Source organism: Anser brachyrhynchus (assembly GCF_964034855.1).
Source record: "Anser brachyrhynchus genome assembly, chromosome: 4".
Lineage (NCBI taxonomy): Eukaryota > Metazoa > Chordata > Aves > Anseriformes > Anatidae > Anser > Anser brachyrhynchus.
In genome coordinates, this window is record NC_137698.1 from 44,939,758 (window position 1) to 44,961,646 (window position 21,889).

At 41.5% G+C, this 21,889-nt stretch overlaps 1 protein-coding gene across 1 annotated transcript in view; it reads right to left on the reverse strand.

The window, feature by feature from the left end:
* The window catches only part of AFG2A (AFG2 AAA ATPase homolog A), a 192,347-nt gene that overhangs the window by 137,641 nt on the left and 32,817 nt on the right, over positions 1-21,889 (reverse strand). Inside the window, exons 11-12 of the mRNA XM_080590539.1 lie at positions 11,819-11,872; positions 11,338-11,417 (exon numbers count right to left, since the gene is read on the reverse strand). Of these exons, the coding sequence (XP_080446665.1) occupies positions 11,338-11,417; positions 11,819-11,872 (134 nt within the window). The remainder of the gene's footprint in view (positions 1-11,337; positions 11,418-11,818; positions 11,873-21,889) is intronic.

Genomic DNA, 21,889 nt, shown 5'->3' on the forward strand with positions numbered 1-21,889 from the left:
ATGTGGCACCGGAGGCACCCACTTAGCCACAGAGCTGCTGCAGCTTCCCAAACACCTCGGAGGCGAAGCAATAGATTTTCTCCTAATAATCTCTCCAACTTTCCCGTTCTACAACTGGTTCTGTAATTTTCCAGAGCAAAACAGTTAACCTATCAGACCTAGCCTGGAAAATATCTTTGAGGGGTTATAATAAATGTTGGCTAACAGAATATTTAGGTTGCTAAGAAATATTAGAGAAGGGACTTGGGTTAGCTCGTTGTCAGCTTTCTGGTTTGCTGCAGCCAGGTTAGAAGCTCCCGAGCGGGATCAGAGCATTTCTAACATACCCCTGGGTCACAGCCCCATTGACTTGCAGGGGGCTGCATGTGATAAAACACTTCAGGTGTTGTGCAAGGATAGTAAATGCTTTTCGAAGTACACTGAACTTAAAGGAAATTAAAATCAACTTTGTAACATAAGCTAGTCTCAGGAGGGATTCAGGCCTCCCATCCTGCACAAGTTTCACATTCACTCAACTTTATACCCCGTGGATCACACACAAGAAAAAGCTAAGCAAAGGGAAAAAAAGTATTAAGGCTGGGACCAAAATGTTAAAATTACATGAGATGATCTGAAGCTAGAAGGCTTGGGGGGGGGAATGCTAAACTTTTTTTTTTTTTTTTTAAAGGAAACAAAGGAGAAATGCTTGTTTATAAAGAGAGGTGGCTAGAACGGATATTACATCTTTCCCCAATATAAACGTTTCTCTTACAAGTATCGGACTAAAAGGAAAAAAAATATTTACTCTAAAGAAAACCCCTGCTGTTACAGGGGAACGTATATTGCAAAGGCTTTCACACAATTAGGGTATAATCAGAAAATTGCAGTTAAGCAATAATTGATGGCATAATACCCAATAAACAATTAAGGGGAGATACCAGCACAATACTAGGGGCTTTTACAAGGGTAATACTAGGGGCTTTTACTAGGGGCTGTTAAAAGGAGTAAGAAGATTTTAAAACCACACAAGCCAAAAATACCAATAATAACAGCAGTACCAAATGAAGACACGTCTGGATCTGTGACCAGAAGTTTTCAATTTTAGTGATTTTATTTACATAGTTCACTAAGCCGTCATACGATGCACCATATTTAGCACAGAGTCTAGAGCAAATTAGCTTTTGGCTTAGGAGGATACCCCATGAAATCAGGGGCAGGCACGCGTTTACCGAGCCAGATCTCTTTACCAGCCGCTCAGAGCTGGAGCAGCGCAGCACCGCGCGCCGAGAGCTCTCGCGCTGCCTAAGCCGTTAATCTGAAGGGTGACACGCAAGTATGCATTTTTCCATTTTCCCATGATTTCCCAGCAAGGGTTTCGAATTAACACAGGCAATGTTCATTAAGGCTGCCTGGACTTTTGACGCAAACAGCAGTCAGAGCCACAAATGATGATTAACCCTCCAGTCCCAGGCAGGCGCTGCCAAAACCAACTTCCAGCCGAGCGGCGTCTTTGCCCCCCTTCTCTCTACCTGACCTCCGTGCCTCGATGTCATCATCACAACCGCATGGAAATAGCTCGCAAAAGGCACGTATGGGTACAAACTAATTTCCTGTCAACACGCCGCCTACAAATCCCGGCGGTCGGCATCAGGAACCTTACATAATCCACGCAGGGCCATGTGTGCACGGGCGTGTGCATGCAAGAGCCGTGCCCCGACCAGAAATACCTTGAACTTCAAAATGAAAACGTGTGAGGAAAGAGGAGCCTGGCTGCTTCACGCGGGCCTGAGAATTTGAAGTAATCACGTAACAAAATCCATCAGTCTGTGGGCTACGTGCTCTTTTAATCTTTTTGCCAACTCCTAAATCCTCGATGAAGTAGTTTTAAAGGCAAAAAAAAAAAAAGGTATTCATTTGTACTAGTTTACCGCATCAGCCAGAGCCAGATATCCTCCCCTACACGAGGTTCCAGCTAATGCTGCAAGTACCCCAAGAGCCCCAGGCTGAGCACGCCTGCGCTCCTGCACGCGCTGCCCTCGACCAGCAGAGAAACTTCCCGAACTGCCGAGCCCACCAGCCAAGACTGCCCACGGATTAAGACAGGCTCTTCACGGGGAATAGGGAAAATGAAACCTCTCCTCAGTATTTTATTTTAGCTGAAGGCACTTCCAGTGTGCATTCTGGCAGAAGAAAACACACCTGCTACAGCATACCAAAGCGTCACCGTTAACCTGAATTAATTTTGGCCTTGTCTGCTGGAACTGAGAGACCCGGATCCCAGCTCCAAATTGCATAGAGCAGGTGAGGGCCACCCACAGTGCCCTTTCTTCTCATCTCCGGCCTCATCCAACGCCCATCTAACCACCGGATTCAGACGTCAACAGGCACTGTCCCTCCCACGTGAACACCTTAAGCCACTCATACTTCTTCCCGTGAATATAAAAGCAACTGCGACCTGATTCTACCACTGCATCAAGGAGTACGTACCTACAGCTCATCAGCATATCCACAAGGAAACTGCTTCCAGACACAACTACATGTATGCAATCCTCAGATCTCAGTGCTACCTTTCTTGTTACAGGTAGTTTGCTGACTGAAACAGCTTTCTTGTTTTGTACATTTTTACTTGTTTAGCACCCTTTTCTTCTTTTCTCCCCTTTATCTAACAGATTATTTTCGTATTTGGAAGTAGAAGTACAAGAAAGCAGTGCTTACTATTTCACCTCATGATGAAATGGCACTGCAAGCCGATGCAAATGTACATTTACATCGGCTGAAAACCTAGAACACTTCCAAAGCCAAGACAATCAATGTTTTTTTCAGAACAGCAGATGTTATTTTCATTGGAAAATATATTTAAATCCAGACCTCCAATTAAATCCTGTCAAGGAGAACCAGCGACTCTCCATCTGCTATTGACTTCAGCGACGCTGAAGCCCATCTGAACACCTTCGGTACAGAATCAGGACCTTAGTTCAGTTACGTTGTTAAACTGTAGGCGTGAAAATGCAGGAACTATTCACACCGCAACCTTCTGAGCACTTTTAAATTCACAGCAACTGTGAAGCTGGGAAACCAGAAGGAAGTGTGGGAGGCCCCATGCCGAGGAGCCCAGCGCTGCCCAGATGACCCCACCTCAGGCAGACCTGAGGGGCCGAAGGGGCAGGCCTCAGGAGATGCAGCCAGGATAAATTACTGCAGGGGGATTAATCTCCACACAGCTGAAATCTGTAACACAGGCTTTGTGAGAAGGGAGTGCAGCCCACCCTCTTTTCCAAAACGTCCTCTCAGGCAAGATTTACACACAGATAAAAGCTGCCTTTCTTATTTTTCTCTCTAACAAAAGAATTGCAATAACAATCAAAATTTACTGGTTTTAAAAGTACTCTTGGACATGATATCATCTCAAATAATTCCTTCCCTGGAATCTCTGGAAATAATTTCATATCAAAACAAATGCAAAACTCATTGACACGACAGAACGGCTGGTATCAAAAAATGAGCACGGGTTGAAGCTGAGCTTTCTGGCAGGGCTCTCGGCCTCCCCACAGACGAGGGAGGCAAGACTGTCCTGACGAACCGAAGCCCCTTGCCATCATGCTGCCACACCAGCCTCGCCTCACCCGTACCATCTGCAGGGTTTTATTGAGTCTGACATTTCTGTCAGGGCTTTGCAGGGGTAAACTGTCAGCAAGGAGCACCTGCCAAGGCGGTCCTCTCAGTCCAACTGCCACGGCCGTAATTAACTGTCACGCTGTTTTATTTCCTTCCCTCACAAAACCCAGTGAAATACAGCTTTGGCAGTTCAAGGTTTTCCACAGCATTAGAAAATAAAATATCTACTCCAATAGCAATACCAGAAAAAGAACGATAATGGCAGCATCTTGCCTGATAGCAAATTTCAGTCAAAAATTATCAGTAGGGCATTCTGTCCAGCTGAACGGACACTGCCGTGCCAATTAGAAAAAGCAGGCTCCTCCACGCAAATATCCCTCGCTGAAATAGTAATTCAGTCGGAATATTCTTATCAGTCCAGACAGGGTGTATTTTAGCTGTGAACTTTGTTTCCCCTGAATGCTACTGGGGCTTCAAAACTGAAACCTTATTAAATATACTGGGTTTACAGAGATACGCATGTTTACATAAGCAGTGCAATATCACTATTTTTCCTATATAACAGCTTTCTGCCTCCCCCCCCCCCCGAAAATCAGAACACCTTTAACATCATATACTTATTTCTGCTTATCTATCATAGAATCATAGAATTATTAAGGTTGGAAAAGACCTTCAAGATCATCTTGTCCAACCATCACCCTACTACCAATGTCACTAAACCATGTCTCTAAGCACCAGGTCCAACAAGCTGCAAAACCATCCTCCAGAATTACTAATTGATTCTTCTACACACATACACACACAGCAAATGAGGTATTTCATAAAACAAAAAGGCATAGCAAGCATACTTAGGCAGGAGTAATCATTATGAAAACACTGGGCCAAATTCACATCTGGCACATGTACAGTACAACTCCCATGCATATTATTAATTCAGACTGCTACAGATGCTAGAGGCTTGGATGTTATTAAAAATCTGGGAAAGAGACACAGCATGCAAATTCTGTGCATAGTATTATCAGTTAAATCACAGAATCACAGAATGGTTGAGGTTGGAAGGGACCTCTGGCGATCATCTGGTCAAACCTCCCTGCCAAGCAGGGTCACCTAGCTCACGTCTCACAGGATGGCATCCAGGCGGGTTTTTGAGTATCTCCAGAGAAGGGAGACTCCACAACCTCTCTGTGCAACCTATTCCAGTACTCTGTCACCCTTACAGTAAATTAAAGGGTCCTCATATTCAGCCAGAAATCCCTGTGCTTCAGTTTGTGCCCACTGCCTCTTGTCCTGTCGCTGGGCACCACTAAAAAGAGTTTAGCCCCATCCTCTTGACACTCGCCCTTCAAACATTTGTATATGTTGAAAAGGTCCCCTCTCAGTCTTCTCCAATATATTGGCTATTCATAAAATAATAATAATAATAATAAAGAACAACTATTAAGTGCTAAAACAAAAACCCACTCCCCATAGCAGGGAATTTTCCTGCCTGTATCATCAGAAAAACCCTGGAAGAAGATAATTCTAAACCCTTCCCTCCATCAGCACCCTACAATTAGATGTAGTCATATGTTACATGCACCTCTATCAGATTTTAACCACTATATTGTTCTGCATCTTCCCTTTTTCCTCAAGACCTAGATTCAAGCCCTACAGAAAGGACATCTTCAGAGGAATAATGGGGGAAGTCACTGAAATTCTGAAACTGGGTAGAACATTTAACTTTATGGTTACCTCCAGCCTCAAAATGGTGTGCTTCATGTCATTTGGTCGTTAAAGCTTTAGAAAAGCACTGAAATATAAAAGAATTCTTATTCCTTGACTGACCTGCAATGTCTACACAAGCTTCCTGAAAAGAGAACATGAGCTTTGTGAAAACTGGAAATAGTGCTCAGCTGTCAGGAGGTGACTTTATAACAAGTGGCCAGACTGCTTTAGCTACATCCTAATTAATCTCCATGTTCATACAAGCAGCCTCTTTTGCCCAAATTTCTTATTACTGCAGCTTCCAGAAGTTTGTGAAGTAGGTCCAGAAAAAGGCAACACAATTAAAGGAGAAGAGGAGCCAGTCTGCGATGGATTTGGAAGCGACAGGCTGTCTTCCAGAGGGCTTTCCTTAAGCACATTACCAAATCCTTAAGTACTAGACGGTGATCCATGGCCCGTTCCCATCTGCCTGCAACCAGACACACGTCTATGAAAGATGGACACGGGGCCTTGCCTTCATCTGGCACCGGCACCATCCAGCTGAAACAGGACGATGCTGACATCTAGAGCTCTCTTATTCTTTTAACAGTCGCCACCTTAAAAAAAAAACATGCACCTGATACACAGTATATTTCCCATTTTCTTTCTTTCCGTTTCCCTCAACATTTCTCTTCTGTGCATTCCTGGAAGTTAATCAAGTTGAAAACTGTAATCAATCACGTCTACCAGGGAAGCTAGAACAGTTTAAATTGGAAGCGTTACAGACCTAGAAGTAAGTAACTAGACTGGATTTCGTTTCATTATAACAGTATTTAAATATGAGAGGCTTACATTCACCTGGAATAAGTTTCATTTATAAGTTTTAATGACAATTATGTTCTCCTTTGATTTCATTTAAAAAGGCATTCAATAATTATAGTCCTAACCCTGCCAGCAGTTGTAGCCTGCTTGCTGGGCCCATTGCATGGGCAAGCTGAACATAGCCACAGCCAACACCACACCAGGAAGCGAAGTGGCCACCGCTTATGGCCACTTCTGATCCCCTTAGTCCTGGTATCTATTTCAACTGAGCCTCTGTCAGGAATCCAGACAAAAGGCTCAAATTCATGTCTTTGGTTGAAGCACCTTGCTGCAGGTCAGCCTTGCCACAGCCCTTCTGGGCACTGCAGAACACGCTTACCTACTTAATGGACTTGATTAGTTCCTCTAAATCCTGTAAATATATCCATGCATCTGAATGATTGCAAGAAAAAGATTTGTAGATCCAGTCCTGCTTCCACTGATGCCAGTGCAAGTCTTACTGACTTCAACTGGGCACAAAGCTTCAAATGTCAAAATTACAACAAAGGCTGGCAAAATTACAAATATATATATATATTACACACAGAAAGAAACACGGATTTAAAACACATTGTGATAAAGGATTATTTTTTTTTGCTGGACAAGAATCTTCATGAGTTTGCTTCAACAATAAAGGGGTGCAGATATTTATCACATATACATAACATATGGGTAATGGTATCTGTTAAAACTGCTATTCCAAAACAAATCACAAGCTTTACTGTGCAATTCAGTTATTTCAAAACTTTACTTCTTCACCATTTGTGAAGGCCTAAAGTAGCTTTTTTACAGCTTTTTTCCCCAGACAATAATTTTTTTTGGATACCAAGTACCTTATAGAACTCAGACCACAATCACAAATTTTCCAGTGCCTCAACTCTCCATCATATCCAAACAAAGGTGGTATTGCCAGGAATCAGCTGGTGGTCCCTGATTCAGGGACAACCAGTGCCAACGTAAGTCAGAAGATCAAGCTCCCTGCCTGACATAGCCAGTTGCTAGCATCAGGTCCATCACAACTCAAGTACGGCACAGGAAAACTGCATTTCTTCCATCTACTCTTTGCTCATATCCTTTGGCCTTTGCATACGTAATGTCAGGGTGACAATACCTCCTTCAGCTCTTCTGCTGGTGATTTATCAAATGCACAAGCGGTTTTCTGCTGAGAACCTGTAGCCTATCTAATACCATTTTGCTGTATCCCTGCAGAGTCCAGCCCATAGACTTCACCTCTCCCATGAGGGAGGCTGCCAATTACACAAGGAAATTTGCATAGATACAAAAGTGTGACTGTATGTTCAAGCGTACAGTGTAAATATGTGCTATAATACTCCAGAAAGACAAACATCTCGGTTTAAAATCCGAAAATTTATCACAGTCCCTGTTAGAAGTACAGTTGCCATACTACAGAAGAGAAGCTGCCATTCTTTATAGCTTCACCTAGAAGCCTGTGTGCCTCAAAAATTCAGATGGCAAATATTTTAACACCTGAAGTGAAAACAGTACCTCTTTCAGACATTTTGAGCATTTTAATTTGTGGCTTCGGAATGTAGCCATGCCCCCACTCCACTGTACCCCATCATACATGATAACAGACATCCCTGGAAGAGCATCACCATATTGTAGTTTCAGTGGGTTGGTACCAAAGCCCTCTCACTTTGTCATTTCTACCTTCACTCCAAAAAAGGTTAGTATTGTTCATCTACCAACTTGTTTCGGCCTTCACTAATCAAATGCAAGGTACTGATCTTTGTCCCTTGTCCTTTATTTTCCACCTTGGAAAACTGTATTTAGCAGTATCACATCTGCCTACATTTCCCATCTTACATTACAAAGATTTGCAGTTAAAGAGGATTTTTTTTTTTTTTGCTTCTGAAAAACAAGAAAAGGAACAAATACGTCCATTGCCCAAAAATCCTAAAAATCCTACTTGTATAAACAATGTCCCATTTCCAAAGCACATAGATTTCTTAAGTTCAGCAAACAGACTGTCTGTGCTGCATTTACACAGAGCCATGTTCATTCATCACTTTCAAGTCTAATTACCAAGCCATTTCCCTCTTGGCAACCTCTAATGGCCAGAAGAATTAGGTTTTACATGGTCAGGATAGCAAGGAATAACAAATACCCATAATTCTTCGCAGCTGTGCAATTTGTTAAGAGTCTCGAGCTCTGAGCAGGGAAGGGATTACTGAGAGGCAAACATTCCTCCCCGTGTGCTGCTGTATCTGGACCAGCCCTGCGAGTCTCCCTTCAGCACAGTCTCTCCTCCAAAGAGTTGTAACATCAGCTTGCAAAAGTAAGGAAAAAAAAAGCCGTCACCAGCTCATGGAACCTGTCACTAGTTACAGCCACAGGAAAAATTTACAGGACAGTGGAAAAGATTTCGTGCATCATGTAGCTCACCTCTCCCAGCACAAGACTGCTCCTCGCCGCACGTTAACCCATGAAACGTCAGTTTTGTTTGAAGCATGTCAAGTGGTAGGTTGCTGAGCTTCTCCCATAGGACCAATTCACAGTGAAAGAGAATTCACCATCTGAACTCTTCCTAATTTTCAGAGGTTTTTCCTGTCTTAATGTAATCATTTTTCCTACTCTAAATTCATTGCGTACCTCTACTTTCTCCCCATTTTTTCATCAGTAGGTTTATCATTTCTTCTTTAGAATCAGTTACAGTAAATGTCTTCCTTTTTCCTCACTGTTGGTCCATTCTCTTTAAGCTTCCTCTAATACCTCTACGTAAACCAGAGTGAAAAATCTTCCGAGAGGTCTTGGATATATTAGGTAGAGTGTTAGATGTTGTATTAAAATTAAGGAATTATGGCTTGGGACTGAAAAACAAGTAAGACACTGTGGCAGATCTGAATGCACCTACAGTGTTTGCAATGGCTTGTGCAGTGACAGAGACTCTGCCACATGATGCAAAAGAGACATTGCACATCATGGTGCAAACAAGAAGATTCCTCAGCTTTCTTGATCTACCTGATATTAATTTGCATCTGCTGATGAGATGGGATTGTTTAGTGATCTCTATAGAGGGTTGGGAGCAAAACGTTTATGTTTTAAACCCACAAGCTTTAGTCAAATCTAAACAAGTAATAATGGGTTAATGAATATTTGGCAAAGTGCTCTGAAGAGTATAAGCAATTACTCAATGTTATTCCACATCTGTATATCAGATCTGAACCGTGCATACAACTACTCCCACAGCTTAACAGTTTAGGCTTTTCTGTATCTCTGGACACATCCTGTGAGGATCAGGAGAGGGTACCTACCCAGGAAGTTCTGGGATGCAGTGCATTTTCTGCACAAGACCCACAGCCCACAGAATCCTAAGTAGGATTTAAACTAAGAGGTAAAACTTTTCCAAAGTTGTATCCCAGTTTTTCACTGCCAAGATGGAGAAAATCAATTCAACCAACAGAGGGAACAGGGAGACAATATAAACAGGTGTTTCCTTGAAAACTTCAGTATGGTTAGTAATAGTACAGGAAATGGATCTCCAGAGGCCACAAATCGTTAGCATCTCTAATGCATTTGCAAATTCCTACTGTGCAAAGTCAGCCTGTAAAAAAAGGCCATTTCTAATAAGTGCCTTGTCTGGTTTCCTACACCATTTAATTTCAGATGAATTTTATGAGAACTCTGCTACATATTTTACCTCCCATCTGGTTCAGATTTGACAATGAAATATTTGTGTGTCCCACCCTGTTCTTTTTAAAGCTCCAAAACCAGATGTCTCCAGTGCAACATGACTGCAGCAGGTCATACCACATTCTTCAGCAAGCTGTGCCAGGCCTACTACCCCCCACAGACAGTTCCAGGTAAGGTAAAATTGGGTTATTTACCCCCTAAAAGAATAAAACAAATAAACAAGCTCAATGCCTTTAGGGCATGGGGTGAAAAGGCTGATTAAAACATACTATGTCTTAATTCTTCCAGAAGGTTTTATCTTGATGAAGCAGTGTTTCTGAAAACTAAACACATGAGCATTGCAGCAGAGGGAATTTTTTTTCCTATTGGCTTGATTCCAGCACACATTTTTGCAACTTCTCTATTGTGAAAAGCAGGCAGGTGTTTCAGTGAATACCACAGGGTGGCTAGCGTTTCTAGGAAGTTTACCAATGTCACAGTTGCATACACTGCATATGAGAAGGATGCTGATGGGGACGTCTTATATCAGCTTTTGCAGTTTCGACAGAGAATGTTTTCATTTTCTTAGTAGTTTCACAGGGCAGCTCTATGCTACACAAGACGACATCTCCTTTTAAGTAAACAATTCTAGTTGCTGAACCATCAGAATGACTGATGTCTTTAACCCATTTTTGCAGATACAAATGGCCCCTTCACAATACAAAGGGATCTGTGTGGATGCCAAGGTAGCTTCTTTTCCAGAAACATGATGGAAAACTGATGCTCCTTTAAACTAGATAAATACTTTCTACATGCATGTATGTCATAGTTCTTCATGCAAATCAAACAAAACAGAAAAAAATATGTAGTTGTTCACCAGAAAAAGTATTTTATGAAAAAAGTGTCCCCCAAGAAAGACTACTTCCATAGCTTGTCAAATCTTAAATGCCACAGCAGCAAATAAAACCTGCTATAATACTGCCTCAGACAAAAGCTTAACACCTCTCATAATCAACAAAAAGCAGGATATTGTAAGAAGACTGTTAGCTGCTTGCACAAGAATCCCATTTTAAGGTAACACATAAAAGGACATAAGCGCTCCTAATTTTTTTCATGAAGTTTTTCCCTGTCTAGCAAAATGCTTCAATGTAAGTTTAAATTTAAGCATACGAGTAGTCTCTTTGGAAATCCCAGAGTTATATAGCATATGATCATTTGCTTTGCTTGATGGAGGCACTATATTAGGACAGTGCAACAACCCTGGGAAAAGAAAGGAGTTAGTTACTGGAAAGAAACGCAAGTTAAAACCACAAAAAAGAGCCAAAGGGCATGAGAACCAGTAGAATCCTTCCTGCTAATGACATGAGAAAGGATGAACTCCACCAACTTACCTGTTTATGCCAAGTGAAATATGCTTATACTTAAGTCACAAATGTTACTCTTCTGCATGTGGAATGAATTTATTTAATAAAATAATTCTAGAAAGACAATATACTTGTGATTGCACAATGTACAAGTAAATTATCAGAGAATAATGTCTGTGATTTTTGTAGCAGGATTACTTACCTTCCCCTTTCAACTGCCAACGCATCTATTTCATCAAAGAAAAGAATTGAAGGAGACACCGCTCTGGCTTTCCTAAAGATCTAGAAAAACAACAATGAAGCACTCAGTTTTAAGGCGCTGATTTTTTTTTTTTACATACTGCTATCACCCCCTGCACACCTCAAAAGCTACAGAACAACAAAGAACAGACATAAGCTTTGTGGTCATTTGTTTCAAAAACAGATCTTTTATTAGTTATTCCTGATCCTGCATAACACAGGCTTATAGTGAAAATTGCTACAGGATCCCTAATTTGATGGGCATCACTAGGCCAGTGCAGCATTAAGTTAAACAGCACAAAGATCCCTTCTGGTTATTGTTTGGTCATTTAAAAAACTTAAATCAAAAGATTTTTTTGCAAAATTTAAAGATAACCTTATAAGCACAGAAGAATTTGAACGCCAAGAAAAGTGAACATCATGTATAGCTTGCACTTTCTCACCTCTCTCACTGCTCGTTCAGACTCACCAACATATTTATTCATCAGCTCAGGTCCCTGTAAAATAAAGAAAAAAACGTTTTAAATACATATTATATTTACATCCCAAATGACTGTCAAAATCTGCTAGTGTCACCTTACTGATAAACTTACAAGGAATTTTGACAATTTGCCACTTGCAAAAGTCTTACTTGTGCATTTTTCAGCTTACCTTCCACCTATACCAAGTTTTCTTCCATTTATAGCACAGCACATGCAAGTAACTATGCCTGTAGGTTAATCCTCTTACTATAATGCTTACCTAGTACTTTAATGAGAAACAGCATTAATCAAAAAAATAAACACTTGGGGGTTCTCAGGAGTTGTTGGATCAGCAACAGCAACAAGGGGGCTGCAAGTCAGCCAAAAAGATGATTTACAGAAAAGCATTTACTTGTACACTCAACATGCATCCTACCTAGCCAAGCACTGAAGCAGTGACTTAAAACCACGTTTAACAGCACTTTTTTGAATCAGACAGCCTGCAGGTCCAGAGAGGAGCAGCTGCCATAGCTGCACACCTGAAACCCATCTATGAGGCACTCCATTCCCAGCGAGAAAGCTGTTCAGTGTCTTCACTGATTTGCATTCCTCCTCCTCTCTGCCAAGCACAATTATTAGTGCCAGCTGCTGCGGTGCCTGTTTATACTCACAGCCCTGTCCACCAGGAAAAGACCGGAGACCACAGGGTCAGTGCTGAAGTCTTGAGCAAGTACTTACAATTACAAAAAGCAAAACAATGGAGAATTCTCAGAGCATTTTCTGTTTTGCTGTATCCCGTAGGACAGGCTGCTAAAATAACGCTTCTTAATGAGGCTAAGATTCTCATGGGATTGGTAATGACTCATTGACTTCAGCCTGGTTTGCATCAACATTGACCTACAGCCATGACCAGTGATGATTATCCACTGCCCTGAACAAAACGAGCCAGTGGCTTTGGTCTGTTTTCCAGGGAACAGGTGCCCTCATAATTTCACCAGCAGAAACAACATCCTTCACAGCTGGAAAACTGCACAACCTTCCTGTGCTTCAGTGCTATGAGCACCTTCGGGCAATGCTCTGCTCTGAGCAGTAAGGCAGCGTCAAACAGCAGTTATGCTGGAACCAGGAATGTGTGGCAGACATATACCAGCAGTGACAGAGCTTCTGGCGCAACCCCTCTTCCAGCAGGACCACCTGGTCTTTGTACCCAGGTGGGCAGAACACAGATTCTTTACTCCGAAAATGTAGCACACTGGTTTTTTTGCAGCCTCCCCTCTCCACTCTCATTTTCAACCTTGCAGTAAGTTGGCGCACTGACTTTATCCTGACACTGGCACCGCTGGAAGGCACCTCTGCAAATGTTTGGGAATAGATATATACTGTAATAAGAAAAGCATAAGTTATGTGGTATCAGCAAAGAATACTGGCTAGGCCACATTATTATTTTTTATTTTATTTTATATTTTAGTGTTGGCCGTTACCATAGGGCCAGGTGAGATACAGCAGCAGCCAGCTGTAGCATACCATACAGGTAAAGCCAACTGTGTAAGGGCTGAAGAAGAGTACCGTATGCCTTGCCAGTAGGAAACAGAAATGATACAAGTGCTGCTACCTTCCACATCCATCCTTAAAACAACTGCTGCAGTAGCTGAAGTTAAAATGTCACCTGTAGGCTTTCAACAACTTCAAAGTCATAGAAACAGAACTGTTCAGATACATACTCAGGAAAGAAGAAGAAAAGGAAAAAAACAAGGTGAGAAGGTGAGAGAGTAATGCAAGGCCTTTTCCTATATTCACCATGAACATCAAAGATGAGGAGCAAGCAGCCGTTTGTGCAGAACAGGCTTGTAGCCTCGAATAGACAGCATCCAGCTGCCCTGGGCCCTTGCCATTCATCATGTTCATTGCAGATGAGAAATGTGATAGAGTGGGCCCAGCAACTGCCGAAGTAACAAGACAGCAGCTTTCACTTTCTGTCTAGCTTTTTGTCAAACCTCTGCAGATTCTACCCACGATTACAGATTTCTCCTACTACCTTTTTCTTGGAGCTTCTCTCTCATGCCCTTATTCCCACAAACTGTCTTCATCCACATCAGTATTCTCATGGAAGCCAACATCATATACATCAGAGCCAACAGTGTACTCCTCTAGTATGACAAACAACATCAAATAGTCTGACATTTTCTCTTCTTTTGTCTGAGCAAAAAATACTTAAAACCAAAACTACTCCCTTTGTGCTTTAAGGTACAATATAATTTCAGATGCATGGAGTTTTATTTTTAATTACACATTAAAATATGATCAAGGCAACATCAAAGCAATACGTACTGTTTAAAATGTTTCCAAAGAGAATTATTTTGAATGCATGGTTTTGCTGTAAGCTTTAACATGAAGTTTTTCTCTATTTTTCTCTTCATTAAGCAGCAACTCCGGGTGAAAGACCACTATGTATTAATGACCTGTGCCTCCCTATGGAGAATTTTCATCAAAGTTGATTTGAAGAAGGTCTCATAGTTTACCACTCACCAACAATACCAGAACTGTCGTTCAGAAACATGTCTTTTATTACAAGCAGCTTGGAACTCCTATTATACACGGCAATAAAAGGAAAAGACTCCAAAGTGAAAGAAAGAGCACACCAAAGAAGAGGAATTGGTATACGTTTCATCAAATGCAAACACTTAAAACCACAACACAAAAACTAGAAACGTTCAAAGAAGCTGGATGTAGGAACTGAACTGGGTTAGCTCTGGTCCAAGCCAAGCTGAACGTCTGCCTTACCCTGTGTGAAAACAGGTTGTCCTTTAGCTGAGATTGCTGGCCGCTCTTCCCAGAGATCGGTCTGTACGCCAAGCAGCCCAGTTGCCATCACCAAGCTGCTGGCTGACAGCTAAGCACTGCTTCCAATTTTCTGAAAGTTCACCTTCTCTTTTCAGGAAACTCGTTTAGAAGTTGGAGACCATTCAAGAAATGCCAGGAGATTTTTTATTATTATTATTTTTCAATGCTTTTCTATTGCTTTAAAAAAATCAAACGACATGAACCGCACTTATTCAGCAAATTGACAGTTGGTGAAACATCATTTTTGGCCTGGAGGTGACCATAATGATTCCTTTAAAAGCTGTTTACAGCTGTTGATATACTGACCTAGAGGTGCTAGTAACAAATGGTACAGTTTAATGATGCATAGCTCTGCTCTCTTCTGCAAGAAGGAATCCTCCGTATGAAAGGATGTGAAGAAATAAAACCTGTTCCTTCTGGTCATTTGCACAGTGACTCCAAAACCAGCAAAAGATTTGGAGGAGGAAATTGGCAGAAGTAGCTGTAGCTTAGCCATGCATATAAGCATACCATTTGTGAGCTACAACCCAGAGAAATAGTATAAAATCTGCCAATTCAGGCACGCTGCATACTGCTGAGTTTTGTTTATTCAGCCTCAAAATAGAGAGAGTAGTTTCCATGCATGCTCTGTTGAAAGACTATCCCATCCTCCTTTATAAGATGCATTCCCCTTCTGTCATGACACCTCCCACGTGTTTATCTTCTGGACTGGGTGTTGATTTTTCTCTTATATTGGTAACCCTTTTTATATATATAAATTGGTAACCCTTTTTATATATTATAATATATAAATATATATTTATACATATAAAAGAAAAACATCCTTACATTTTAAATATGATCAGAATAAACTCTTGAAAGGCAAACTGCTCAAAAGATAAAACCTCTGCACACAGGCTGCAACATGAGATAAGCTTATGTACACACTGTTATGACAGAAGTTCTCAGTATTTTTAAACTGCAAGGGCAACATCTGGTATCCCTGAAGTTAAAAGAGTATCAGAGAGTATCAGTAATTTTTCTAATCAGTGCTTAAAGCCACTTGGGGATTTTTTCCACCTGAAAATACTAGGGTAATGCCTTTCAACTGATAAGAAACTTAATCAGTGACTTTCCTCTCAGTTTTTTTTTTAAACTGTTGTGACAATCAGGTAAGTTACGTAGTTATGCTTGTTGAAATTATTAAACAGACATTAAAATATCAGTTGAATAATTTATGTTTAATTTCAAATTAAGTATATAGAAACAGAGCTCTGCACAGTGAACCTCAAAAAAAAAAATAAAGCTTCATGTCAAAGCAGTTCTCAACTGCTTAAAATGCACACCTAGGGCAAGGTTTATTTGCCCACATGCAGACATCTGCATCTGAGTTAGACATTCACACTAACTGATTTGGACAGACAGACATCTACCTTGCAGATGCGATCCACATCACTCTGATGTGCTAATTTCTCAGCCTGCCAGAGTAGCGCCGACAGCCAGCTCAGATGAGCAAAGCGTGATCCCAGCCACCAGCAGTACAGCCTTCATGGAGTTAGATGCAACATTGCAGCTTCCCCCTCCCCAGTTTCATGATGATGCAAGTGAGATGACCTACTGTCACATCAGCAACTCATTTGGAAGAATTCAGAAATTAGTTATCTTGGTTAAGCTGCATTTTAGACAAACATTTAGTAATAAAATGCAGTATATTTGCTTGCTAAGAATAAAGCCTCCTTCTTCTCTTTAATGCTGTTTAATGACTTAAGCTGCATCGCTCAGACTCTCAGCAGCCTGTAAACCCCAGGCTCAGCGCACTCACCGTTTTAATCACTTCCTCTCCCTCTGCCCTGCATACCAAAGGACCTTAAAAAAACTTGTTGGCACCTGTCTGTGTTTTAAAAACTTCAAATTAGACAGGTGCTTGTGGGCTCAAAGTATCTCTGGGAATAGGCTGGCAAAAAATTGTGAACTGTGGTCCTTGCAATTAAGTTTCTAACAGCAGCGCCATCAAACTCCTAAGGCACTTTCCTTTATCGACTTGTTTGCCTTCTGTCTTGATCAGCAAACTTTAGCAACAACCTGTCTGGGCTTCTTCATGTAACAGCAAAGCCAGGATTTGTAGTCTGCATTGAACTGACAGGAAACACTGAATAAAATTCATGGCACATTTGGAGAGGGCCCTGTTGGGCACAGCCGCCATGATGATTTGTCAGGACTCGGCGCGGGCACCGGCACCGCGGTATCAAGTCAGAGGAGAAATTGTGTCGGGGCAGAGTTGAAGCAGACCCAACAGCACCCCATCCCACCCACCCCAAAGGCCCCTTTGCAAGTCACTCATGTCCAACACAGATTTTCAGCGCCCCTTCCTATTCAGCACCGCATTTTCCTACAGCGCCAGCCCTCGGGCCCAAAGGCCGCCATCCACTACTCTGTTTAGGACCAGGCTTGTTACCAGGAGGGCACCATCCACGTGGGATCAACAGCAATACAGTGAAAAAAAGGCAGGAAATCAGCCGTCCGTGCTGCAAAACATACCCAGAGCCATACTTCACTGCTCCAGCAGCGCCCGATCCCGTGACTGCCATTTTGCCACATCCCGACTGCTGACAAACCAGGCAACTTCAAGAGGGGGAAGCTACGTTCATTAATCTTGCAAGGTAATTGAGAAGGGAGAAGGAAACTGAGATGGGAGATTATTTCCAAATCATTTTCTGTCTGCACGTTCACTGTTGGAAAGCTTAGGGTAAGAATGGAGGAACGCCTTATTTTCAGCTGAGTAAAACATGCAGATAGCCTGAGCATCAACAGTGTTCATAAAGTATCTCCAATCGCTCTCCCTTGTGAAAAATGTTAAATATTAGAGCATTTTCAAAATATGTTGTCTCATTGTGTGCTAATTAACTAGCATGTTGCTGTAAATGTGTTACTACACAAATATAAATATATGCAAATAAAATTTGCAAATGTTATCGAACGTTTGCCAGTTTCCCATAAAACCACAACGCTTCTTCCTTTTTAATCTTATACACATCTCTCAGCCAGTCACAACCACCCAGCTTTCTTATTTCATGCTTCTGCTCGCAGAAATCCCTGTCAGAAGGCTAAACTATCTTCCCAAAATTCAGTGACAGTTCTTCACAAAGCAAAGCAGGCAGCCTTTCCAAGCCTCATTAATCTGTTTTAACTGCCCCAGCCAAGAGCTGAAGGGAGAAGCAGAGGAAACTTCAATTGGAAAATATTTTGACGTAATTGACCCAGATGACAAACTAAACTTAAGCACATGTCAAGCACGGGGAGTGGTACAAAAGCATCTGCAGGGTGATACAGGAAGTTAAATCAAGCCAAGGTGAAGTCAGAGCTCTGAGAACAGTGTATATTTTTGTAATTACTGCTAATTGAAGAAAAGAAAAGATGCCTTCGGCCCAAACTCTTAAGTAACGGAAAGTAAAATGCTGGGAATAATTTCTAACCTTTTTATTTTTGTCTATCACAGTTGGAGCTCCTAACAAACACAACTAATACTTTAGAGCAGTACAGTACATATCACTTGCTTGCTGTTAACATCCTTAAATGTTACTTACCACCATGTTTTGTTTTGTTGTTGTTTTTTTTAAATATTGCTTTCATGTTTACAACAATTATTGTGCCTCACTTATAGAGCTGAATTCCAAGAGATTTAACTTTTGGAAATCTTAATTTTCTGTATGTCTAAGCTGTTTTTCTGTCAGTATCACTAAATGAGTTTTTGCTTTAGTTTTGTCTTGAAAGAGCAAAATATTAAGAAGCACTGAGCAGCAAGAGGAAAAATGATGCTCCTAAAACCATTACAAACATATACAAGTTGCATAATTTTTCTTGGTATTTATTTTGTAAACTCGGGTAATCTGCTTGTTGGACAGAAAGCAGAACTCAAAATCCTTTGTTGATACAACCCTGAGCAAAAGCCTCCTGATATTAGCAGAAAGTCTCCCTCTGACTAAGTACAAGGTAATGCCGGATACCATCACCAACAAACATCCCTTCTGGTACACTGCATCTTGGGCAACAAAAGGGGCAAAAGGATTTTCCAATCCCCATGGCCCTTTTGGGACTGGCAGCCAAAGAACAGCTTGTACCTGGCTGATGGAATTTATCTGGATAGGTGCTGCAGCGGTGCCTCATCAGCCTTACAATATAAGAGCAAGCTTCAGGTTAATACAAAAAAGTACAATGGCATTGTTGTTAGTAAAGTTAATCACACAGATATCATAACAATGGAGAGAAAAAAAAAATAATCAGAGATTGTCTCTCTGCAAGTTGTCTCCCAGAAGGCTTACAGAAAATCCATGAAGAAATGTAATATTCATTAGATTCTTAGCACAACATAATGATATAGGATTTCCTAAAAATAAAAAAATCCAAGAGGTCAGCCATAGCAAAATCTAAGCAAACAAAGATGCAAGACAAATGCTGATAAAATTATCATCATTGTTTCCCAGTCTATGGAATACAGCAAGATATGGAAGTTTCCTCCCCAAGATACTCTTACAGTATCACCTTAAAATCTCAGAGATCTAATCAACATACTTCTCTAAAAAGCAGCCAGCTATAGCTGACCCTAAGTGCAGGAACTGTCAAAAAGTACAGAGAGATAATCACCAAGTAAACAGTGAAATGAAGCAGAAAAATCAGAGAAGCAATGCAGTAATATTCAATTTCAGAAAATTAGATCACATCTAAAGCAAAAATGTCACATGTAGTTATATATAACAAAGAGGTGTCATCAGCCTGGCAGAAGTTGAAAATCACATCCCCCATCCTATTAATATTTATTGGTCTAATATCTGCGTACAATTTTATTTTCCCATTGGTGAAAGACACAAACTACATCTCTGAGGAAAATTACAAGCTTTTGGGCCTGCACAAGAGGAGCATGAAGAAGGACAAGAGTGCATGGACAGCTGATATGAATAAGAATTCAGTCAGATCAGAAATTGTCAATAAGTTAAGAGTGATGTTCAACCACCAAAGAATGAAAAAATTATCTTAGTTCACTCCTTCATCCAGTCTCCTATTTGCTTATCTCCATGACTGCAAAACACCACAAACTCCCAAGAAGTTGAGAACAATTCAGCTGTCTTTTGATAACAGATTTTGGGGAAAAAAGTATCAATATGATCACTAAACCCCTGGAAAAGCCTCAGTGCTATGAGAGATATAGACAAAGGGGTGATAGGAAGGAACAGAATGAGCCATCTCCTGCAAAGCAGTTGACAACCTCCCTCCCAATAAATTTAGCAGATATGCTGTAAGGGAGACAAAGAACGACAGTCCAGTAAAGGAATAAAAATACATGATTCCCCTTAGGAATTATATGCAAGTTTGCTTTGTAAAAACAAACAAGCAAAACAACCGCTTTTCTCTGGAAAAGCGAAAGGTCACCGATCTTGATGAAAATACAGCTATAAAAAGGTTTTGGCCAGATATCAAAGAGCATGTTTACAAAAGGGCACATTCATTGTAATACTAACCATTCAAACTTCACAATAGATTTTAGGAGAGAACAGGATGCAACGTCAAACATCTGTTATCACATTATTTTCTTCGTCTCCTCTGCCCAGAAATTACATCTAGACTTTGCCTATCTCCCAGACTGGGTTAGAGAGAAGTCAGACGCACGCTGTTTGACCACGTCTCATATGGCATTGTGACAGCCATCTGCTCCTAAGACATATGGAAACATCACGTTTTAGGAGATTACAGACATGCCAGACAAAGTACCTTATTTAACAGGGGCAGCTGGCCAAGCTGGAGAGACATTGCACAGACACATCTGGACAAGGAGCGCAAAGCCCTCCCGGAGCCAGGGAGATGCCAGCTGCACCCCAGTGCCACAACCAGTCGAGGTGAGCACTGTCACCCCTTCTGGAAAGGGACGGACTTACTGTGTCCACATAGCTTAAACGTGGTGTGCATAGTGGGGCCACCTTCCAAAAAAATCACTGAACCAAGTAAGCAGTTCCCTCTCAGGTTTCAGACACAGGGGAGAGAGGTGGCATCCAGCCATGGACTCAGACCCATCGCCAGAGCAAAGCCTCCTGCCCACATCGTATCCCTGCCACGGACCAAGAACCTGAGCCCCCTGAGCTATACTGCGAGAGCACACGTCCTACTGGCTGTATGGCAGACACTTTTCATCAGGATTGCTTATTTAGGGCAGGACCGACTGGAAGGAAAATGCAGGTCTGAAAAGTAAATTATCACAAACAGGCTTCCATTTCAAAGAGCCTGATATCAGTTCCAGAGATGGATATTTGAGACACAATGCAGAGAAAGGGAAAATTAACAGAACCGCTAGCTAGGAAGAAAAATTCTCTCTCTCTCTCAAAATCATATTCATCTATTTTGGATTTATTGCAGGAATACATGCAGTGGAAATGAATTCATGCCTGTTGTGCTTTAAGAAGTGCTACAGACAATGATGTTTAACACATTTAGTACATGATGAATGTTCCCTTTTCTGTCCAGGAAGCAAACGTGAAGTTAGGGAAAGTGGGCTGTGTTCCCTTCCTGGAGTCAACATATCCAAGGCTGGATACACTCCAGAGATGTGCCTCTTAGAACATCTGTACATTGAATATTCGACCAGTTCCAGGCCTAGGGATTTAAGCCGACAGGGAATAAAAGGCACTTTCCCCGAGCCAGCCCTTTCTGCTGCAGCTCATCAGGGATGGGGGTTTGCACCCTAAAGAAACGCTGCATTGCTGTATAAAAGTATTTCATATCAGTGCACCTTCCCAATCTTTTATGTATGGATGATACAGCTGCATCAGCTATTTTCAGCGATTAAGTTAGACTGATGAATAGTGCCAACATAGTGCCAACACTTAGTTGTAACTGTTTTTTTTGGTGGTGTTTTTTTTGTTGTTGTTGTTTATTTTGTTTGGTTTTGGTTTTTGTTTTTCAGATCAAGACTTTTATTTCCTCCCCTTTCAGCCCTCAGTGCTTTGGGCAAAACAAAGAAAGAATGTTTCCTTAAGCGGTGCAGGAGGAAAAGGTTACCTTGTTTACCAGTAACTGGAGTACAAAGACCGACTTTGTCTTCAGGGAAGAGGCAGGAAAGCTAGCGTTTCTTAAAGGCTGAGGTTTCCAAGGCTGCTCTTGTTGGTGTGACCATGACCCAGAGGCCTGTCTGCAGCACCAGGAGGCAGAAGCAGCGCAGGGCTGCTGGCTGCAGGGTCAGCGCAACCG